Source organism: Equus przewalskii, chromosome 29 (genome assembly GCF_037783145.1).
Source record: "Equus przewalskii isolate Varuska chromosome 29, EquPr2, whole genome shotgun sequence".
Lineage (NCBI taxonomy): Eukaryota > Metazoa > Chordata > Mammalia > Perissodactyla > Equidae > Equus > Equus przewalskii.
In genome coordinates this window covers 23,589,812-23,613,547 of record NC_091859.1, presented here as the reverse complement: position 1 = coordinate 23,613,547, position 23,736 = coordinate 23,589,812, and the positions used below count along the sequence as shown (strand labels likewise).

At 35.5% G+C, this 23,736-nt stretch overlaps 1 protein-coding gene across 4 annotated transcripts in view; it reads right to left on the bottom strand.

Moving 5' to 3' along the window:
• Positions 1–9,465: 9,465 nt before the first annotated feature.
• Positions 9,466–23,736, bottom strand: part of TMPO (thymopoietin) — a 28,283-nt gene continuing 14,012 nt past the window's right edge. The window contains exons 4-9 of one of the 4 annotated variants that reach the window (XM_008519887.2): positions 22,077–22,174; positions 14,375–14,494; positions 14,180–14,275; positions 13,648–13,758; positions 12,485–12,573; positions 9,466–11,702 (exon numbers count right to left, since the gene is read on the bottom strand). In XM_008519887.2, the coding sequence (XP_008518109.2) occupies positions 11,417–11,702; positions 12,485–12,573; positions 13,648–13,758; positions 14,180–14,275; positions 14,375–14,494; positions 22,077–22,174 (800 nt within the window). In that variant the 3' untranslated portion in view covers positions 9,466–11,416. The remainder of the gene's footprint in view (positions 11,703–12,484; positions 12,574–13,647; positions 13,759–14,179; positions 14,276–14,374; positions 14,495–22,076; positions 22,175–23,736) is intronic. The other 3 variants (XM_008519888.2, XM_070599918.1, XM_008519889.2) reach the window with 3 other exon arrangements.

The following is a 23,736-nucleotide window of genomic DNA, read 5'->3' as shown; positions in this document are numbered from 1 at the left end:
TATAGAGAATATAGTACCATCTGTGTAAAAGAAGGGTAATAGTGTGTGTGTGTCTGGAAAGAAATATACACAAAAACTAGTAACATTGGTTGCCTGTGGGGTAGAGAATTGGATAGCTGGAGGTCAGGGGCGAGGGAGAGTTTCACTATCTTCTTTTATATATTTAAACTTTTGAACCACGTGTGTGTATTACTTCTTCAGATCTTCAATTTTAAAGAAAGGAAACAAAAAATTTATTACCCTCATGTTTCTGGGTGTTCTAGGATTTGCTATACACAAGTTAGTAATGTAAATGGCTCCCTATGGTAATGAAAGAGTTATGTTGTCAGTAGAAAGTGTAATTACTCTTAGAACTAAATTTTGATACATTCTTTGTACTTTGGTGGAGTCCAAGATTCCTTATGTTATGTTCTTGCACTAGAACAATATTATTTATTCCAATATTACTACTGTCTTTCAAACAAATTGTACTCAGCCTGAATTGCCTTTATGTATTACCATGTTCATAATTTTTATTACACAAATGAATCTCCTTCTGAATTACGTGGACAAGCTTCAGTCTTAAACATTAAGAATTTCTTTTTCTTTCCTTTTTTCTTTGAGAAAGATTAGCCCTGAGATAACACCTGCCATCAGTCCTCTTTTTTTGCTGAGGAAGACTGTCCCTGAGCCAACGTTCATGCCCATCTTCCTCTACTTTCTATGTGGGACACCTGCCACAGCATGGCTTGACAAGTGGTGCTGCCATGTGTTAGTCCTGTTGGCTACTTGTAGTCATCATTTTTCTGTTAAGACAATCTCCCAGTTAGGTCTAATCTTTCAGAAAGTATCTAAGCATCCTACTTTCTTGCCCGTTTGCCAATATGTATTGAAACTGCTTTACGTAATAGTAATCTAGACAACCTGCAATGAGCTCCACAGCGACATCTAGTGCACCCTTTTTGTAAAATTGGTTAGACTCAGATATTTCTGAGATGGTAGCTTGTGGCCATATGACTAGCACTATTTTTAAAGTCCTGAAGTAAGCAGCCTAACCAAAGTCTGCTTGTGAATCTTTATTATGAGTTTTTAGATTACAGTGCAAAATGTGATATTGTTTGGGGTTCTCACTGTATATGTTTTAGTGGGATTAGAATTTACTACAGCAGTTGACACTGCAGTCTAAAAATAGTTATGTTTGGCTGCTTTAAAATTTACTGTAAAATTTACATAGTTTATGATGAGAGAAAAATTGAGAAAGTTTGAATTCATCTGAAATTTTTAAAATTATTAAGAACTCTTCAATTCAACGTAGGCTACTCGAGGTATTAGAGTATGAAAATGGTACGGAAGGGATCTCTGTACACAAAACAAAAATTCTATTTATAGAGTATTAGGAAGTTAGAAATCAGCTGAGTGAAAATATCAGAGATGTTCTTAACTAATGAAGGAGTAACAGACAGTAATAGGTGTATGCTTGGCTCTACTAACAGACATGCCCTTTAGTATGGTAAAAAGTCCAAAGAGCTCCAAAGTTTACAAAAATAAAATAATCTATAAGTGAATACTTACAGATAACGCCATATAACTTTTTTTCTATTATATTATTTGGAATAGTCTTAGGGAAAGTTTTTTCTATTATATTATTTGGAATAGTCTTAGGGAAAGTGTCACTGTTACTATGATACCTGAAAAAAATACCTTAGTATTATGTGTTCAACCCAATTTAACCAAACAAACCTTACTTGAGGCCCTTCTGGTCCTTTCACCAAAGAAAAAATTTGAATTGTTCTGTTATCTGATAATGGCAGCCCTCATTCCATTAATCAGCGATACCCCCAAATGCTCACTTAACTCAGGAGTAGAGTCTGAATGTTTGGAGTTACTTAGTTGTGCCTGGTTTGACATTCCTTTGTTATTATCACAAGTAAGAATAGAAACCCGTGGGTCAGATCTGGATTCAAAACTTCAGTCTCAATTACTGTGTTGTTTTACATAATATGGCAAAGTTAACCTATTTTTTTCATTTTCCACTCGACTTTGTAATTGAACTTTTTAGAATGCATACAGGGTTTCATATTACTTTTATATGTAAGACATCCACATCCATTATTGAAAACACTTAATAAAATGTGGCTAAAGTTACATATACCTGTATAAAGTTAATGTTTTCACATTTTAATGCACCCCTCTCTTCCCCCTCACAATGCATTTGTGATAAAGGAAATTGAGATAGGGATGAGCTACCAACAAGAGAAGTTGGAGACATTCAAGCTAGGTTTCCAAGGACCAATGTACATCTCTGTATGGCTCATGAGAATCCTCTGGTATGAAACCCCAGCAAACTGTGGTGTTTTCTTGATTCTCTTTAATTGACATTTTAGAGTCACAGGCTCTCTTTTCTGTAATTATCACTCAGTTGGTTTCCCAAATAGAATATCAAGGTTCTGTTTGAATTTTTTTAAAATTTCAGGTGTACATCATTATATTTTGACTTCTGTATAGACTACAGCGTGTTCACCATCAAAAGTCTAGTTGCCATCTGTTGCCATACACATGTGCCCCTTTACCCCTTTTGCCTCTCCCACACCCCCCTTCCCCTCTGGCAACCACCAATCTGTTCTCTGTCTCTATGTGTTTGTTTATCTTCCACAGATGAGTGAAATCATACAGTATTTGTCTTTTTCCGTCTGATTTATTTCACTTAGCATAATACCCTCAAAGTCCATCCGTGTTGTTGCAAATGGCAAGATTTCATCTTTTTTTTTTATGGCTGAGTAGTATTTCATTGTATACATACATACATATATATATATATACACACACACGCACACACACACCTTTTTTTTTTTAAGATTGGCCCTGAGCTAACATCTGTTGCCAATCTTTTTTTTCTCTTCTCCCCAAAGCTCCAGTACACAGTTGTATATCCTAGTTGTATGTCAATCTAGTTCCTCTACATGGGACGCCACCACAGCATGGCTTGATGAACAGAGTGTAGGTCTGCACTCAGGATCCGAACCTGTGAACCCCAGGCTGCCAAAGCAGAACGTGCAAACTTAACCACTCAGCCACTGGGCCAGCCCCTTATACCACATGTCCTTTACCCATCATGGGCACTTAGGTTGTTTCCAAGTCTTGGCTATTGTGAATAGGGGTGCATATATCTTTTCGAATGTGTTTTCATGTTCTTTGGATAAATACCCAGAAGTAGAATAGATACATCATATGGTAGTTCCATTTTTGATTTTTTGAGGAATCTCCTTACTGTTTTCGAGTGGCTGCACCAATTTACAATCCCACCAGCAGTACATGAAGGTTCCCTTTTCTCCACATCCTCTACAACACTTTGTTATTTCTTGTCTTTTTAATAATGGTCATTCTGACAGGTGTGAAATGATATCTTATTGTGGTTTTGATTTGCTTTTCCCTAATAGTTATGTTGAACATGTTTTCATGTGCCTGTTGGCCATCTGCATATCTCCTTTGGAAAAGTATCTGCTCAGATCTTCGTATGGTGTAAGGTACTTTTCGCTTTTGTTGCCTGTGCTTTTGTTGCCATTCCATTTCATTGCCAAATCCAATATCATGAATCCTTTCCCCTATGTTTCCTTCTAGTTTTATAGTTTTAAATCTTATGTTTAAGTCTTTGTTTTGAGTTTTGATTTTTGTATATGGTGTAAGGTAAGGATCCAACTTTATTCTTTTTCATGTGGATATCCAGTTTTCCCAATACTATTTGTTGAAGAGACTCTTTCACCATTGAGTGGCCTTGGCACCTTCTTTGAAGATCATGAGACCCTATATGTGAGGGTTTATTTCTGGGTCTCTATTCTATTCCACTGGTTCATATCTGTCTTTATGCCAGCATCACAGTTTTAATTATTGTAGCTTTGCAATGCTTTGAAATCAGGAAATGTGAGACCTCCAATTTTGTTCTCTTTGGAATTATATTGGCTATTCAGGGTCAGATACAAGTGACTTTTGAAAAATCAAGTATATAACATTTACAGTTGCTAAAATCACTCTCATGTTTGTGATCTCTACCACTTTTTAGCTGACTTTGGAAACCTTTTTGGACTTTATTTTTTTTGAGGAAGATTAGCCCTGAACTAACTACTGCCAATCCTCCTCTTTTTGCTGAGGAAGACTGGCCCTGAGCTAACATCCGTGCCCATCTTCCCCTACTTTATACGTGGGATGCCTACCACAGCATGGCTTTTGGCAAGCGGTGCCATGTCCGCACCCGGGATGCGAAGCGGCGAACCCCCAGGCCGCCGAGAAGCAGAACGTGTGAACTTAACTGCTGCGCCACCGGGCCTGCCCCGCTTTTTGGACTTTAAAAATAAATTATGAGCTGTATCATAAAGAAGGTACATACCATAAGTATACAACTCCATGACCATAAAACCACCCTGGTGAAGAAATATAACCCTGTTCCCAGTTAATTCCCTGTCCCTGTGTCCTCTCCTGATCACAATCCCCTCCTACAAACTTGGTTCATCTTTCACATTAGGTCAATGATCCACCTCAATGTAATTTTTGTGCAAAGTGTGTTAGGGGTCAAGGTTAATTTTTTGTTCTCTATAGAGATCTAATTTCTCTAGAACTATTTATTAAAAAGAAAAGGTCATCCTTTCACTCACAGAATTGCATGGACCACGTTGAGAAGTGATTAATTTATTTCTGTTCTCTGGGAGTGCAACATTGATATGATGTCTTCCTTATATTTTTTGATAGAATCTACTGTGGAGTTTTCTTTGTGTGAAGATTTAAATTAGATATTCACCTTATTTAACAGATGTAGTACTATTATTTTTTCTTAAGTTAATTTTGGTAAGTTGACTTGTACCAATTATTGTCTCTTGGCTCCACACACACACCTTTACATTTCTGTTTTGTGATGCTGAGTTTTGGACTCTGCAACATTTCTGCTTCACAGGCTGGTTCCTTGATGGCTCTGCTAACAGTAGAGGCTAGATAACAGAGAGGAGACTTGCTCCTTCCCGTGGACTATCTTCTTGCAGTTTCTGTGAGCATCAACCCAGCGATGCCTCTTCTCTATGGTGGCTCCAGTTTGCTCCTCTATTAGTAGCTGAAACCAGCATGGAGTTTCTTTGTGCTCCCCTCACCCTTCTGCTGGCAGCATCCCCTCTTTAGTGGTCTGAGTTTCAGCTCCAAGGGTTCCTGCTCCAACCTTCTAAGTTTTAATAATTCCAACCGCTGTTCTCTTGGCCTTAGGTTTTGTAGTTGCTATCTCTGTCATACCTTAAAATTCTCATTACTCTTTTAGTTACCTAGTTAATAACTTTATGACTTTAATAAACATTTATTTCTGTTTAAATAACTGGTGTCCACCTTCTGATTAGAATCTGATATATACTGACAATGGGCTAGAATCCAGAACATATAAAGAACTTCTACAAATCAGTATGAAAGACTGACAACTGGCACATAAGCAAACCCCATAACCCAACAGACAGAAGTATATATATATATGCACCCACCAAAGGATATGTACAGAAATGTTCATAGCAGCATTTTTGGTAATAGCCAAAACTTTGAAACTTACCCAAATGCCCATTAAAAGTTAAGTGGATAAATTGTGCTATATCCACACAATGAAATACAATATAGCAATGACAATGAACAGTCTACCACTACATGTAATTAAATCGATTAATCTCACAAACATACTAAGTGAAAGCCACTCAAAGAAGTACATAATGTATGATTTTATTTATAAAGCAACAAAAACAGGGGAAAAACTCATGGTGTCGTTAGCACAGTGCTTACTCTAGGTGTGAGGTTGGAGAGGGATAGAAGCTAGAAGGGAGATGAGAACCTTTGGGGGGACTGGTAATGTTTCTTGACCTATGTGCTCTCATTTTAGAACAAACACCCTCCTTGACACACTGCCAACTCTCAAGCTATTGTCCTATTTTTTTAGTTATCCACACTTCTGCCCTGCCTTAACACTGAAATTATCTCACCAAATTCACCTGATTGTAAATTTAGTGGACATCTTTTCTTTGCCCGCATTTTACTCAGCATAACTGTTGACCGCTCTTCTTAAAATGCTCTCTTCAATGACACCGCATCTCCTGTTTTTCCTTCACTACCCATACCTTAAATACTGAGATTCATCCTCAGCCCTTTCTCACTTCCAAACTGTGGATAATCTTATATATTCCCATCACTTGGAATCTATCTATTTACTGTGGGCTCCCAAACTATTTCTAATTTCTTCCCTAAGCTTCAGTTAACCTAACTGCCAACAGATGATCTCCATTTGGATTTATTCATAGTATCCGAGTGCTTACTATGTGTCAAGTATTGTTAGGTGCTAGAATTTCTCACAGGGATATCAAATTCAATGTATTCAATCCCAAAGTCTATCTTTTCCCCCCATATTTAGTCTTCCTTTAGAATTCTTTCAGTGACTAGTACCACCTCGCACTAGGCTGACCAAGTAAAAAACCTCTAATTTTTTACTTATCTCTCTCTGATCATATCTCATTAATCAAGTCTGTTGAATTTACCTCTGAAAGATAAGTCAAACCTACCTCTCTCTCCAGTTTCACTGCTATTCATTTTTACTTAATTTTCAGTTTTACTTAATTTTATAATCAATTCTTTGAATGAACAGATACCAAAGTGAACACTCCAAAGAAATGTCCATATGAATTCCAAAGCAATACTTAACTTTGTTTCCAAACGCTATAGCATGGCCAAATTAAATATCTATACAACCCCTCAGATTAAGAGAGTTGTGGTAGCCAAACTAGAGGATGAGTTCCAATCATTTCCACCTCTTGGGATTCATTCTTGTGTAGTCCCCTCCCCATTTCAGCAGAGTTGATCTGTAAGACCAACAGAATATGGCAAAAGTCATGGGTTATCACTTCCAAAATTAGGTTATATAAATGCTATGGCTTAAACTGTCAGTGCACTTTCTCTTTTGGATTACTCTGGGAGAAGCCAGCTGCCATATCATGAGGTAACCTATGATGCCTCCAATCAACAGCCAGTAAGGAACTGAGGCTTACCATATACCCTGTGAGGCAGGAAGCAGATTCTGCCCGAGCTGAGCCTTCATATTATACTGCAGCCTTGGCCACTCCCCAATTTCTAACACATAGCAACTGCAGTAATTGTTTCAAGCTGCTAAGTTTTGAAGTTACATAGCAATAGATAAATTATTTCTTCTCCCAATCAAACCATAAGCTGTGATAGACTGTGATTTGTTATTAGGACAAAATAAAACAAGTACACTTTACACTACTTTGTAATTTCAAATTGTTCACTATCACAAGCTCAATGTGTTAAATTCTGGACAATAAAGTCAGCAGTGGTCTAGTATAAAAAGCATTTGATTAGGATTATATTTTTATAATCAGCTTTGATTTATTCCAAACAAGCTCTGACAAACTATGGTTCTTTGACTTACAAGGGTCAAACATTACTAATGCATCTCAGTTAAGAAAAAAGAACAATTAATAACAATATTTAAACTGCTAAAAAGCCTATATTGCTATTAGTTAATGGAATGGCCAAATGTTTTCTTTTTTTTTAAAAAAACTACTTCCTCCAAAGAACACCCAAGACAAGTTCAAAGATATTTCTAAAACTGCATCCATGCATTGCCAAACATTATACCTGGCACAGAGGAGGCAAATAAGTATTTGTTGAAGTGGGTGGTAAAACTTCATAAGCAATCAGTTTCAAAACTGCAAACATAGCATAAATGTCAGTTCAACTAGTGATTCTATACTGGAACATAACAGAATCACGTAGTGTCCCCCTACACTCAAAACTCTATATCTCCTCCTCTATTTTCTTTCCCAATCTCTGATGGGAAGATGGTATACACACTCTGAAAAGCTCTCGCTTAACTGTCAATTCAAGGTGACAGATAAACCACATGTGTTTATAGCCTCATCCTGTTGAGGCTATTACTGAAAAGAGAATTAAAACATGTTTAACACAATAACAGAGAATGGGAGAGAAGCAAGACGTCAAAAGACAATATATTTTGAAAAAGTATATGAAGACAGAAAACATTAAGAAATGTAAAATGAATTAAAAGTTAAAGACAGCTCAAACTTAAATGGCTAGAGAGAAAGACTGAAACTAGAAGTGAACCTTAAAGAAACCCCAGGAGTGGGGCCAGCCCCATGGCCGAGTGGTTAAGTTCGCGCACTCTGCCTCGGCAGCCCAGGGTTTTGCCAGTTGGGATCCTGGGTGTGGACATGGCAGCGCTCATCAAGCCATAGTGAGGCAGCATCCCACATGCCACAGCTAGAAGAACCCACAACTAAGAATATACAACTATGTACCGGGGGGCTTTGGGGAAAAAAAGGAAAAAGAAAATCTTTAACGAGAAAAAAAAAGAAAAAGAAACCCTAGGAGGTTTGGAGCCACCACCAATGTTGGAGAAAGGAGCAAGGCTGAACTGGCATAGAGTTTGTATATGCAGTGCTGTTGTTTTTTTTTTAAAGATTTTATTTTTTTCCTTTTTCTCCCAAAGCCCCCCGGTACATAGCTGTGTATTTTTAGTTGTGGGTCCTTCTCGTTGTGGCATGTGGGGCCCTACCTCAGCATGGCTTGATGAGCGGTGCCATGTCCGCACCCAATTTGAACTGGCAAAACCCTGGGCCACCTAAGCAGAGCACGTGAACTTAACCACTCCGCCACTGGGCTGGCCTCTGGAGCATTGGTCTTTTAGGTCCTCTCTGCCACATGATAAGCCACTGGACCCATCATTTTCCAGCTCTTCAAACTTTGGCAAGTTTCTTAACCTCTCCAAACATCAATTTCCTCATTTTCCTCATTTGTAATGAGAGAATAAGAAAATATCTATTTCATAGGATTATCATGAGGATTGAGTCAATACACATCAAGTGCATAGGACAGTATCTAGCACATGGTAAACATGCAATAAAGCACACCTGTTGTTTTAAGCCTTTGATGCTATTTGCTTTCTAATTAATTGCAGTGTATATATTAATCTGAGAATCACTAATTTAAATAAAATCACCTTTGGGGGGACAGATGAATGATGAAGAGATAAAGGCACTTTCATCTTATGAACACAGCTCCCTGATGAATATACCACAGCAATTATCTTTGCTGAGTTTCAAAGCAAGACTAACAATCATGAGTGTTAGACATAAGTACTAAGAGAGTAAAACTAGAGGAAAAAAAGGAAATGGAGACTGAAAGTAGTAGTTACTATATTGCAGAGTGGGAGAGGTGCCTCTGAGAGCTTCCCTATGTCATTCTGCAAGTATAATAGCTATACATTGCTTATTATGAGCAAACGAGGACCTCATCACATTACTATAATGATTAGAAGCAAAACATAAAGGAATAGATTGAAATGAGAACTAAACCTCAACAATCCATAAATACCACATAAGAAATGTTACCTGGAAATCTTATAGTTTTGTGCTATCTGAAAAGCAGTTATTGCAATGACAAAACTAGAGGTTAATTACTTTTTTATTATTGAATTATATTGTGAAGTCTACATCTACAATTTAATCAGGAAGAAATGCTTTGCATTTACATCAAGGACACATTTATTCTAGTGGAATAAAACAGACACAGACAAAAAAGACCAAGTACACATTAAAAAAAAAAAAAAGACTACGTTTTACCTGGTCCTATTTTTGCTATTTGGACCATACCTTTTCTAATAGAAAACTGATCTTACATACATATTAAGTCTGATTTATCTTCCCACATTTTTAATCATTAAATGCAGCCTCTCACAATTTCTAATTACAAACAAAAAATTGAAAACAATATGGGAAACAAAGTTTCAAAACAAAGTCAAAGTAGACTGCTATTACTTTATAGTGGAAAAGTTGAGTAAAACATGCCCCCTCTGTGGCTCATCTCAAAGAAACACTTTTATTCAGAAAGGGAAGCATTTTGATGTAGGAGTAAGTTTGCCACTCCCCCTGCAGGACCAGACCTACAAACATTTCTGAACAATTGCAAAGTATGTGAAAAATGTCTACAACTATCTAAAAGCTAAATATCAGAATAGGGCTAATTCAAATCAAAATTGTGTGCTGGTCTAAACATACATCTCCAGCTTTTTCCTCTTTAAAAAGTATCTTTTTATTTCAGATGATATGTAAAAATAACTTGTATTTTCAGTGTGCTTTATGGTCAATGACTGTAAAGTTGAAATTCAAATGAGTAAATTTAAAATTTTTGTTTTACTTGATTCTATTGAAATTTCAATTACCTACTACTTTACTTAACCAAGTTATACATGAGGTAACTTTTAGCTAAAAAAATAAATCAGCCACAACGATAAAGTTAACCATTTCAAGAGTACACAAAAATCATAATGCCCGCCTCATATTTAGAGTTTACAAATTTATGTATAACTACCGTGTATCCAAGAAAAGTTTACTACGTAATTTATAAGCAAATACTTTTTGCACTTTTAAATCAAATTATGTTAAGAAATATAGGGCAAAAAACTTGGCAGAGTTTCTTTTTGGTAACAGAAGACGATGCAATAATGAATCCAAGTGGAACCTAAGACCAGGGTTTAAAGTTTCTAACTTCTAAACAGACACACACACTTATTTATCTAAAAAAATTTTGGTAGCAAATTGGATTGACAATAAATGTTTTGCTGTAAATAAAAAGTACAAGTTTCCAATTACAGCCTTACAGCTAGCTAAATAGCTTTTAAAAACATGTACAGCCAGCTCACAGTTCTCTAAAACATGAACATGTTGCGCTAAGAGATCCCTACTAGAAATCAACTGTATTTAAATGGGTCTTACTGAAGTAGGACATTCATGATACTAGAAATCTTTTAAAAAGTAAGTACAATAGGGCTACAACAATAACATTACTATTAATAAAAGTTACAGAAGAGATTATTGCTGTACTTCTTGCCATAAACACCATCAAACTTTGTTGCAGTTACAAAAAGTACAACCCCGAGTTATTTTTTCTCTTACTGAATTTCATGTTTCACGCATCTCTAAAGTTTTTATTCAGCAGAGAATTCTTAAAATCTTTTCCGTAAGAATTCAAAGTATTTAAATGTGTAGCTTCACATTATACTACCATGTTTTGCCCTTCTTGTTTCCCAAATACACAAAAACAATATACATTTTTCTCAAAAATGAAATAAGATGTCCACATTAAAAAAATAAAGCCTACAAAAAAGTTCCAGAGCTAAAAAAGATTATTCATATGGCACAAAGTGATCTCCTACTAGTCCAAAGTCCAAAACATTTAAATGAAGTCCATTTATATATCTTGTTTGCTTTTCAATGGAATACTACATTTACTGAGGTGAAATCACATTATTTTTAGTTCTTGAGTCAATAAGTGTACACAACCTTTTTTTATACAGTTATTAAAAACAGGAGACCAAGTTGAATGTGCCAAAGAGATATCATTCATCGGATTTTCCAGAGTCATTAAGAAAACTTTGGAACGGATTTCCTTGGTTGGTTTCCATAGCTTGATAGACCAAAAATAGAAACATGGCCACAACAACAAACAGCAAAATTTTTATCCACATGGGAATGAAGCGTCCCTTTTTTGTCTTTTCTGACTTGACATCTGCCAAGGGAACATACTTGGGCACATATTTAGACGAAAAAGACTCCTCCATCCTGAAATCACTCAGTTCTAACGGCCGGCCTGCAGCCCCTTTGATCGGTCTGCGGCAACTAGCACTGTTGGGAGTGAAAGGAGGAAGAGAAAAATAAGTTTTAGCTAAAGTCATGATTTAGTTAAATAATGTAAAGTGTCCTTACCACTCCTAATTCCAAACACATTCCTTCAGGTAACAGTAGGAAACTGTCACATATAAACAGTGAGGTCAGTCAACCTGTTTAAAACTTGTATACACTTTTCATTTAAAAAGTTAGATACATATTTTTTATTAGAAAAAAATATGCAGAACCTTGATAAATATTCACTAAACTTACCCTCGTAAAGGCTTTTCAGAGCTAATATATTTCTGAGATAAGAGGGAAAAAATAAGGTAGCTTGGCTATGATTCCTTCAGTCAAGAAACAATTCACATACCTAACTACAGTCTTTCCAATTATAAAAGAAAAACTCTCAGGGAAAACACGATTTCTCTCTTACTAGGTTTCTGTTTAGATTTTAAAATAGGAACTAAATAGTAGGTAAGTGATTTATTTACAAACCCTCAGCTTAACAAAGTTAATTTTGAAACGGACAACTTTCAAGAATATGAATTAGTGGCTTAGAAGAATTAAACTGCTCCCAAAAGAACAGTTTAATTCGGAGAAGAGAGGTACAGTAACTTGTGAAGAATTAAAAATTAAAATCCCCACAGACATATAATATTAAATAATTATGCTGTACGATCTAAATATACACAATTTTTATGTGTCAATTATACCTCAATAAAGGTGGGAATAAATAAGTAAATAAATAAAATGACCTAGTAGAATACATTAATACTTGTTTCAATATATCTGAATACCTAATTCCCGTTGGTGTAGATGCTTCAAAGGGAAACATTTCCTTAAGAATATCCCTTTCTATTCTTCTTTCCTCTGTCTTTTCTCCCACCTAATAAGAAAGAAAGAAACAAACAACCACAAGTTAAAATTTAGTGTAAATGCACAATTAACACATAATTTTAAATAGAAGTTTCAGAGAACAGAATGCACTTATATCTGTCCTAGCTTTTACAACTGCCATTTCTAAATCCATTATTGCCTAAGTATCCACACACTTCCAAGACTCTCTTCAAATTTTTTTAATGTAAGGATATGTTAATTTGGTAATTGGAGGTGGGGGCAAATCACTACACATTCAAATAAGTTTAAAAAAAACCCCACAAACCCTAAAATTCAGTACAGCTAATATGGCAGTGTAAAGTTTCCTCGATGGATTTCTCATGCTTTTCTTTAACATTAAAGAGTACATTGTTTCTTACTGTTAATAATTTTGTAATTAAATGATCAAATATAGAAGATATCAAATTAACATGGATCTTTAACAAATTTTAGTATATGTTTTTAACTAGAGTCAATCCAATCTTCCTAACTTAAAAAACATAAAATAATTTTTTTAACAACCTGATTTGCTGTGTTCACCTTTATGCTCAGATCGAAATAACTTTTGGTAAAGATTCATTAAACTTATATTCCATCATGCAGTTGGTACTTTAAAGCTTAATTATACAGGAGTTAAGCAATTCAAGCATTATACAACATCTCTTTAAAGTCCCATTACTTGACCTTTCAATGAAAGATAGTATTGTAGCCTTCCCCACCACAGCCCAGTAACACTTTCAACTCACATCCATAACAAAGAGAACATGTAGCCCAGTAACACTTTCAACTCACATCCATAACAAAGAGAACATATTACAAAGCAGCACACAAATGACCACTCCCTTGAAAACTAGAACTTGAGGCACAGAAGCAAGAGGATAGTATTAGCATGTCATACTATATTAGTTACTTTCCACTGTCACTACCAAAAGTATGTCTTTAAAATAATATATGCATATACACACACATACACACACAGCACCCAATAAAGAAAGTTCTGCTCCCTCCCACTCCAAAAAACAAATATAAATATTTCCTCTTTACAAGATCAATGATAGCATCGATCTAAATTTTAGTCATTTACTTCAGCTCTTGTCAATGGTTTCTTTGGTGTTCTTCTGGGTATGTCTGAGAATTCAGTGATTGGCAGAATAGGAGCTGCGTGCTTGAAATTTCCAGTCACCCTATTGACAACCTGCCAAGATTCAAATTATTCAGACTCAGAATTATCCAAACATAACAAAGACACGTAAAAAGAAAAAAAGATATTCTACTTCTGTAATATTTGAAACTTTCCCTTAACACAAATTTAGGCAAGAGAACCTAGAAATGAGCATATTCATTGCTTTTACACGTGAAACCTTATCATTCTTTAAATATTTTAGCAAAAAACTATCCTTATAATACTTAGGATTCTTGCACGATGAATTAAATTTATATAAATTGGTTACATTGAAAAATTCTAAAATTCAGAATTATATGGGGAAAACGAGTTTAAAACATAACGTTTAAAAACATGTAAGTTTGAGATTTGCCAAAATTCACCACCTCCCCAATTCTAATTAAAGGGTAATTTACAAAGAATACCACTTGTATAGTTTATGAAACATATTTACTAAGGTTTCGTTGCTTGAAGCCATTATGGTTTCAGCTATGGGAGTACTCTCTGAAATTATTGCACCATCTATACGAAAATGTTCTGAAGTTTCCACCTGTTAGTTTGAAAACAAAACAAAAACAATAAATATAAAATAATCACTAAAACCCTACCAATCTGAAAACCCAATGCTAAGCAGTAAGCCTTGCATCACCCTTTTCCTCGGAGTTCTTCTGGACCCTCTTGTGGATTCCCTAGTTAATGCCTGCAGAAGTCCGCCTTTTGAAGATCCACTTGTCCAGTCAGTCTCAGTTATTCCAGCTTGAGAATAGCTCTATTCAAGCATCGACATGTTAAAAAGTCATATTCTAACATCAAACACCTTAATAATGGCCATATTAGCACACTGAGAAGCCATGAAAAATCTCCAAATGCCAGCATTTGCAAACAATGCTACGTCCTCAAAATATTTCTAAATTTATTGATTGAACTGATATGTAGGCATCAGAAAACACTTAAAGTATGGTAAAATACATTAAAGAGTCCAACTATAGGAGCTCACAAATGATAATAAAAAGGAGGGAGAAAAAAGCACATCAGTTTATCACTGGCTCCTTTTGTGACTTGCTGTTTGCTATTTGGCTCTAGTATCGCAGCTGCATCTCTTGGGCTAATCGTGACTTGTAAGAAAGTCATCTGTTACGACAAGCCAGCTTTAAAACAAAATACAAACTTTTACAATTGTCACCATAGATTAAATATTATTTTCATGTGATTAGGATTATTTAAATAGAATCAGTTTAAATTATAATCCATACACGGCTATCTGAACTTAAAAATTCCCAGGTGTCAAACTCTTCTTAGAAACAGATAGTAAAACTGAGCAGCAACAAAAACCTGGTGCTCACCTCCTTCACGAACATGCAAGCCTAAAATGCCACTGCCTCAGTGTGACCCACTCCTCACTGCAGAAAGATGGAAAGGTCACAGTGAAAAGACCACTGTTACCTTCCAGTCCCAGATTCATTTCTCCCTGAAGAGCTGACTGATTTTTCCTCATTTAAAAAATAGCACAGCAGTCTTTACACAATAGTTTGAAAATCACTAGACTAGTGCTTCTCAAATTGTAATGTGCATCATCAATCACCTGGAGCTTTTGGTAAAATACAGATTCTGATTCAGTACCTCTGGGGTGGGGCCTGAGATTCTAAGTTCAAAGTAGCATGTTATTCAACTTTGAAGCCAGTATTACCAGACGATTCTTTTAAATTCTTTTAACTAGAGAACATCTATCAATGATTAGTACTAAAGTGTGCTTATATTGTCACTTTGGCTTTCAAGCTAATATTTTATCTAAATAACTGATGTTTTTATATCCAAGTCAGTGTCTATTAATTTTAAAGACAGATATATTTTACTCTTATCCTGAGACAAGGGTTTATTTGACTGGAAGTATTACTACCAAAACCTCACAAGGTACAGGCATAGTCTCATATATCTGATTTTGTATTAATCTATATTTGGGATTGACACTGTAAGTTTCCTTTGACTCACACTGAATCTCTGGGTTCCTTTTCCTATCAATTAGGAAATATTTGCTGAATGAAAACTTAATGTTAGTCAAAAGACAAATCTGTAAACAATTTACACACATATAATAAATGCTTGTTAGTTAAATTCCTGATTATTTAAATGGTTCTCAATCCCAGTGGTACACTATCATCTGGAGAGCTTTAAAAAAATATCAAATGCCCCCAACCCCAACTTATACCAATTAAGTCAGAATTTCTTCTAGAATGGCCTGGGCATAGCTACTTTTTATAGCTCCTGAGAGGATTCTAATGTGCAGGGAGAGTTGAGAACAACTGTTTTATGATAGTATGACGGACTTATGATACAGCTCAAAGGCAAGTATTTTTTTAAAACTACTTTCAACACTGTTTTCTCTTTAATAAGCAATTACTCAACACCAATAAAAATAATTAGAAGTATTTAAAAAAAATTCTAGGGCCAGCCCCGGTGGCCTCGTGGTTAAATTTGGTGCACTCCACTTCAGCAGCCCAGGTTCAGTTCCTGGCCGCCAACCACACCACTAGTCTGTTAGTGACCATGCTGTGGTGGTGGCTCACATACAAAAAAGAGGAAGATTGGCAGCAGATGTTAGCTCAGGGCTAATCTTCCTCAGCCAAAAGACCCAAATAACCAAAAAACCCCCAAAACAACAACAAAAAATACTCTAGGGGCTGCCCCAGGGGTGAAGTGGTTAAGCTCAGCGCACTCTGCTTGGGTGGCCTGGGTTTGCAGGTTCGGATCCTGGGTGCAGACCTACACTACTCAACAAGCCATGCTGTGGTGGTGTCCCACATACAAAGAGAGGAAGATGGGCACAGATGTTAGCTCAGAGCTATCTTCCTCAAGCAAAAAGAGGAAGACTGGCAACAAGTGTTAGCTCCGGGCCAATCTTCCTCACTACACCCCTCCAAAAGATTCTAGTTTGATAGCCTATCTGGTATTATCAATGTATACTCAGTATTTTAGAACTCTTCAAAGAATTAAAATCTAATGAAATTAGAAAGGGCTAATGAAATTATCAGTTATGCAAATGATACACTATAAAGACCAGATATTTTACTTATGTCCATGAAAGTAAAAGGAGGGGGTGAAGAAGACACATCCTTTCCTTAAAAGTGATTATCTACCAAATTCCAGGACTTCTCACTTGTTATGTTTTATTTTGACTAAATAACTGAAATAATCTCTTCATCAAAAATTTTATGAAACATCTACTGAAACTATTATGGTTAATAAAAAAAACCCACATTTATATGTTTTTATGAGTTATCTTTGACATTAAAGGCCAAGCTCCATTTAAAGATTTCTTATTTTCTTCTGTGGAAAGAAACACAAGAAATTCATTGGTTTCCTGTGGGAACAGCTGGAAAACTGTTGGGGTGGGAAGGACACTTTTCACTATAAATCATTTATACTTTCTTTTGTTCAGATGTATTTAGTTCTTTGGTTGAGGATTGTTAACCAATTTTCTTAGTTCTTTACTATCATTATCTAATTTAGAAGTAATCATCTTCACAGAAAACTGGCAACCCTTCACACAACCAGAAAAAATATTCTGAAGGTTAAAAATGTTTTTCTACCAGAATCCACCATAAACAAGTGACTTTGAGAAGAAAATATAAATAAAAAATAATAAAATGATCATTCAATGTTATCACTACTTAATAAGATGGACCAAACAATTATTGATTGAAAAGAAACTCAATGCTATATAAAATTAGTAATTAATGTGATTCCTGTATGTTCTATGGCCAAAATCAGAATTGCAGTGTCATCAATTTTCAGCAAGATATTCTATAGGAAGTCCTGAATTTATTATGAGACAACAAGAGCAGGAAACAAAAACCTTCTCACACTGACTTTTAATAAGCTCTCAGGTAAAAAGTTATTCAGAAGACGTTATGCAGTTGAAGCACATGAGAATGTAGGAGCTGGGCTATTAAAGGAGGCTATAAATCCCAATGAGTAAAAAAAATGTACACAAAACTAGGTTATAAAAAGAAATAAGCAGGGGCCAGCCCAGTGGCATAGTGGTTAAGTTTATGCACGCCACTTCGGTGGCCCCGGGTTTACCAGTTTGGATCACAGGTGCAGACCTACACACCGCTCAAGCCGTGATGTGGTGGTGTCCCACATACAAAATAGAGGAATTTAAAAAGAAATAATCAGACTAATTAAAAGCCACCTTACTCTGAAGAACTACTAATTTAGGTAAAACACGACCAAGATGATTTCTCGTATTAACTTTTTTTAAAAACAGCATATTCGTCCATTAAAGAAAGGTACTCTCATATATTGCTGATGGGAATGCAAAATGCTTCAACTCTTACGCAGGGGAATTTGGTAACATAATAGCAAAATTACCCAGCAATTTCAATTCTAGATTTACTGAAGATAAATTGGCTAGAATATGAAATGACACATACAAAAGGCTGTTCATCAGTTCATCTTTGCATTATTCAAAATAACATATAACTGAGAACAATCCAAATATTCACCAAAAGGAAAGTGGCTGAATAAATTATAGCACATCCATAAAATGCAATACCATGCAGTGGTACAAAGCATGAGGAAAACGGCTATACTATATTTTGATATGGAGTGATCTCCAGGATATGTGTTTAGATTAAAAACAGAAAGACAGAAAAGGAATGTGCAAAGTAGGCTGCCTTTTACGTAAGGAGGAGAGCATAAATAAATATATAAATCTATGTATTTACTTATATTTTCAAAAAGAAACGAAATATAACTCAAAACTTAAAAATAGTTACCTATAGATGGAAGGAACAAAGATAGAAACTAGATTTCTGACTCTCTTATGCCTAAATAAAACCACATATTCTCAATAATTAAAAAATAAATGAAAGAAAAGATTCTTGCAAGTGCCTGAGCACAGTATTTTGATTTTATATCCTAAAGACAAGAAAAACTGCCCAAGAAAACCCCCAAACTGCATTTAGCAGCCTGTTAGTGGTAATACTGTATTACTTAGAAACACATACACATATATATATATAGTGATAATTACATAAAAGTAACAATATTATTTTAAGAACCAAGATACTCAGCATAAAAGAAATACAAGTAGGGGCCGGCACCACGGCCCAGTGTTTAAGTTCGTGTGCTTCACTTCGGCAGCCCAGGGTTTCACCAGTTTGGATCCTGGGCATGGACATGGCACCACTCACCAGGCCATGTTGGGGTGGCGTCCCACATGCCACAAGTGGAAGGACCCACAACTAAAATATACAACTATGTACTTGGGGGATTTGGGGAGAAAAAGCAGAAAAAAAAAGAAAGAAAGAAATACAAGAATAACACCTAGAAGTTAGATAGCCTGAATTAATAAATTTGATGAATTCATGATTTATTTTCTCTTTCTAAAAAACAAGTACTCCTAGCTCTACCTACTGAAAAGGATTAGAAGCAGTGACAGCCCAGCAGGAATGAACACTAGCATCCAGATTGTTGGTAGCTTCCAAATATTTTCTATTAAAAGGATAAAGGTCCTTTGGAAAAATGGCTAATTTGATAAGAGGCGGGAAATACACATGAGCCTGGGAGGTCTTACTTGCCAGAAAACAAACTATCAAAGACAAACAGCATCAATAAAGAGACAGACGAACCAACTCAGTAATTCTCAATGGCTAAAGACAGCAAAATTTGAACATGAAAAAGGAATGACTATAATTGATCATAAGTCAAATATATAAAAACTATACTAGTAGAAAGATTTTATTGATCACTTTTCAAAGTGACTAGGGCACTTTAAGTTGAAAATTGGCAAATAAAAGGCAAAAAACAGGGGCCAGCCCCACAGCCGAGTGGTTAAGTTTGAGCGCTCTGCTGTGGCAGCCCAGGGCTTCGCTGGTTCGAATCCTGGGCATGGACACGTCACCGTTCATTAGGCCATGCTGTGGTGGTGTCCCACACAGCACAACCAGAAGGACCCACAACTAAAATATACAACTATGTACTGGGGGGGATTTGGGGAGAAAAAGAAGAAGAAGAAAAAAAAGAAGATTGGCAACAGTTGTTAGCTCAGGTGCCAATCTTTAAGAAAAAAATTTTTAAAAAAAGAAAAAAAGGCAAAAAACAAGCATTTATACTGACTCTCCTGTATGAATTTTATTTCAAGGTAACTAGGCAGTTCATGAGGGAAAGTTATTTGAATTCCAGATATAGATGTAAAGGAATGAGAGAATGAGATAAATCACCATCTTACAACCTCAAATGAAAATAATGGATCTAGACAAGAATCATAAATGGCTATCATAACCAATAAATGAAACGGTGATGTGGAACTTTACCATGGATGGATCAGGTTTTCAACATCTGAACCTATTACTAATTAATTTTAACATCATCAAAAAGACATCATGTGCCTCTCGAAATGACACAATATGAAGGCCACAACACCATTTATGAAGTATTCTTGTCAAAGAAACTGAAGCTGAATGTAACCAACACACTCTGTGCTGTCCATTATGGTAGCCACTAGCCACATGTGGCTATTTAAATTAAATAAAATTAAAATTTTAGTTTCTTAGCCACAGAGGCGACATTCCAAGTATTCAACAGCCACATGTGGCTAGTGGCTACCATAATGGACAGCAGATATAAAACATTTCCATTATCACAGAAAAGTCTATTGCACAGCTTTACTACAGGTCTAACTCCCAGCATACAGGAAATACAGGGTATAGAAGAGCAAATTAAATCATATTTAGGAAGAAGCAATCTGCCAAATCCAGAATGTGGAAAATTCTGTAGAGAAACGACCTGGCTTCTTCACCAAATAATGGAGGGAAAGGAAACAGTTATAGGGGAAATCGCTACCTACTTAAGAGATAAAACAAAACAAAAAACACCAAATGATATGTGGAGATTGTCTGCATCCTGATATGAACAATTTAATCATAAGAGAGACATTTCTGAAACTGAAGGAATTTCAACAGATTAGATATGAAAAAGTTATTAATTTTATTAGGTCTGGTAGTGGCACTGGCATATTTTATATAGTAACGCATATATATATATTAAAAAAACAGCTCCTATCTTTAGAGATATACACCAACATACTGACATTTTAATGTGTGAGATATGATATAATGTGATGTTGGAGATTTGCTTTAATACACTCTGGCAAATGCAAAACAACAAAACCAAAAAGAATTTAAAGGCTGGAGGGTGCGGGCAAAGACGAAACAAAACTGGTAAAATGTTGTCAACTGTTGAAGCTCTATGACTGTGTGACTGGAGGGTCATTAAACTCTTCACCCAACTTTTCTATGTGCTTAAATTCCCCATGCCTGTCTATTTCAGTGTCCTTGACCACATTTTCCTAGTTTCTCTTGCTCTGTTATTTCCTTATTCTTCAGCATGCTCCTGCAGCTCTTCCCTAGCAATACTCGATAAAAGGGTAATATTTATTCCAGTATTTGGTTCTATATTAAATAAAATCTTCTTTCATTCAATGCTCTACACATTCCCCAGTCACCAAGCTCATTTCTAACAAACAGTTCTGAAATTCAACTTATCAACTTACATCAAACCGAGAGAGACATGGCTTAAGAAATCAAGAACACTTTTTCTGAGGATGTGTGACTTTAAAATGACAAAGAGAAGATGGAAAATATAAATAACCAACTAGATAAATCTTCCAGCTGGACAGAAGATAGATAAGGAAATGATTAGTGACAGCGGTCTTGTAAAACATCAGCAAAATCAATGCTCGATTAGAGTCAGTAATTTGTTCTCTGTAAACTAGCTCTTTCATACCTGTGCTTATTTTTCCCCTTAGTTTCCTATATTTTCCTTTGAAAATCTGTATCTTGCCTCACCCATGATAAAAAAGGTAAATTTCATCTAGAATAAGGAAGACTAGTGTGGTCTTAGGACCAGACTAGCCACAGAGTTGAGGGAAAAGCCACAGAAGATAAGACAGGCAAAAGTAAGAGCAGTCAGAAATCCAGAGACAAAGACAAAAATATAAAACCCTTCCCCTGCCTTTTAAAGAAATTAGAATTGCATAGGCATTTCCACCTTTAAAAAATATTTCTCTTAAAAAAGCAGTATGACTGGCTTTGAACCAAGCTTAGCACAGAATCAAACACAAATGAGACATTTATTAAACACTTGCTTTTGCAGTAAGCACAGGCTACACTATTGACAAAAAAACACAAAGTTTACATTTTGAATGCCATTTAATGAACAATAGAACGAACACTTCATTGAGTGCGCTGGAATCTGGTGTCAACAATTAACCAAAGGCTAGGACACAGGCAAATTAGTGTTGTCAGACTACTTACACCCGAACACAGGGATCACAAAACTCAAGATACCTGATTGTGCTCAACTCTTCTTTGCTTGAGTGTTACTGGAGTCTTTGCTCTGCCTTTTAGTGGTTCTCTCTTCTCAAGCTTGAGCTCTATTTTAGAGTCTGGAAATAACATTGGAGAAACCATTACTTTCTGAAACATATAATAAACTACAGTGTCATCCTGAAACTTCTTTGGAACCCTGGTTTTAGGCACATTAATATGTAAAAGAAGTTTGTTTATTGGCATTACCTCAATAGACGAAAACTGTTTAACTGCAAATTAGTCTTTAACTGCAGTCTCTGTCTTTACAAACTTTTCTTTTCCATTTCTTATTTTATTCTATTTTTGTTTCTCTCCTCCAGTCCTTAATCAGATCACTATTTCTTCCTATTTATTCTCCTCTCCTTTTTCTGGGACTAGTAGTCCGAAACATAAAGTGAGTTCAAACTGCTCCTGAGGAGGCTTTTTACCAAAAAAATTCAGATGTAAGAAAAGGACATTAAAATACATAGTTGTAACCATTCTTTGTTCATACAGCATATTAGTACTATATTAACAAAGGTTAGCTATTAAATTTTGGAATATGGAAGGGAAAAAGCTATAGGGAATTTTAAGAATTAAAAAAACCTGTATGATATCAAGCCTCTAATAACAATAAATAAGTGCGATGACATTAATACGTAAGTGAAGTTTAAGTCTTTCCCCCTTTTTTTGATGTGATTATAAAAAACCCGGGTACAGTTGAGGAGGAAGGGAGGAATCTTGTTCACAGAAAAGCACAACCAATCACAAGTCACTTCTTCTCTTCCTCCTCCCCATAATGAAAACAAGGTAACATTTCTTTCAAGAGAAGCTAATGCATATGTATTCCTTAGCGTATCACCATGATGGTTATTTACCTAATAATTCAAATATATATACATCTTTTTATAGGCTTCAATACTCCATTCTCCTAGTCTTGATCTTATCACCATTTGAAGAGCTAGATTTTTAAAGACTGATAAAATTAACTTCCACATTTTTGTGGCCTTGAATCATAGTATAGCAAAATTAACGTAAGTTACCTGTAAAACTTCTATTAGTATTACCAAAAATCTCTTAGATTACTTTTTTACTAGACAGAAATGAAGCCAATTCTTAAACAAAAACTTAGTTTTGCATAAACTCAATGCAGTTGTGCTAAAAAGTAGTCCAGATAGCTGTGTCTTGCTAACTACCTTGTCTAGTACTAGTCAGTCCAGAGTCTACTTGCAAGCTTCCCCAAAATGAACAGTGATTTTTACTGTGTTAGTTCAAATAGTTCAATCTTTATTTAGGATTAAGGTTATCAACTCCATCCCCCACCTCCCAATACTTCTGTTAATGGATCTATCATTGTATCTATGTTTAGGACAATCCTTAGCATTATAAAATCTTATGCTGTTAACTCAGAATCTACGAATTAGAAAGGGCAAAATAAAGAACCCAACATCAGTTGAGCAGAAATTGATTAAACAAATAAAGTATCTGGTTATAGATGAATTCCTTTAACAAATTTAAATTCCAACAGCCAATAACATGGTCCTCAAATAGAAGAAAAACCACACAACAATTAGAATATTTTCAACTATACCAAATGTCAAGTGAGTTTCCATGATGACATGGAAAAGGGATGTTCACCCACAAATATCTAACTTGTTGC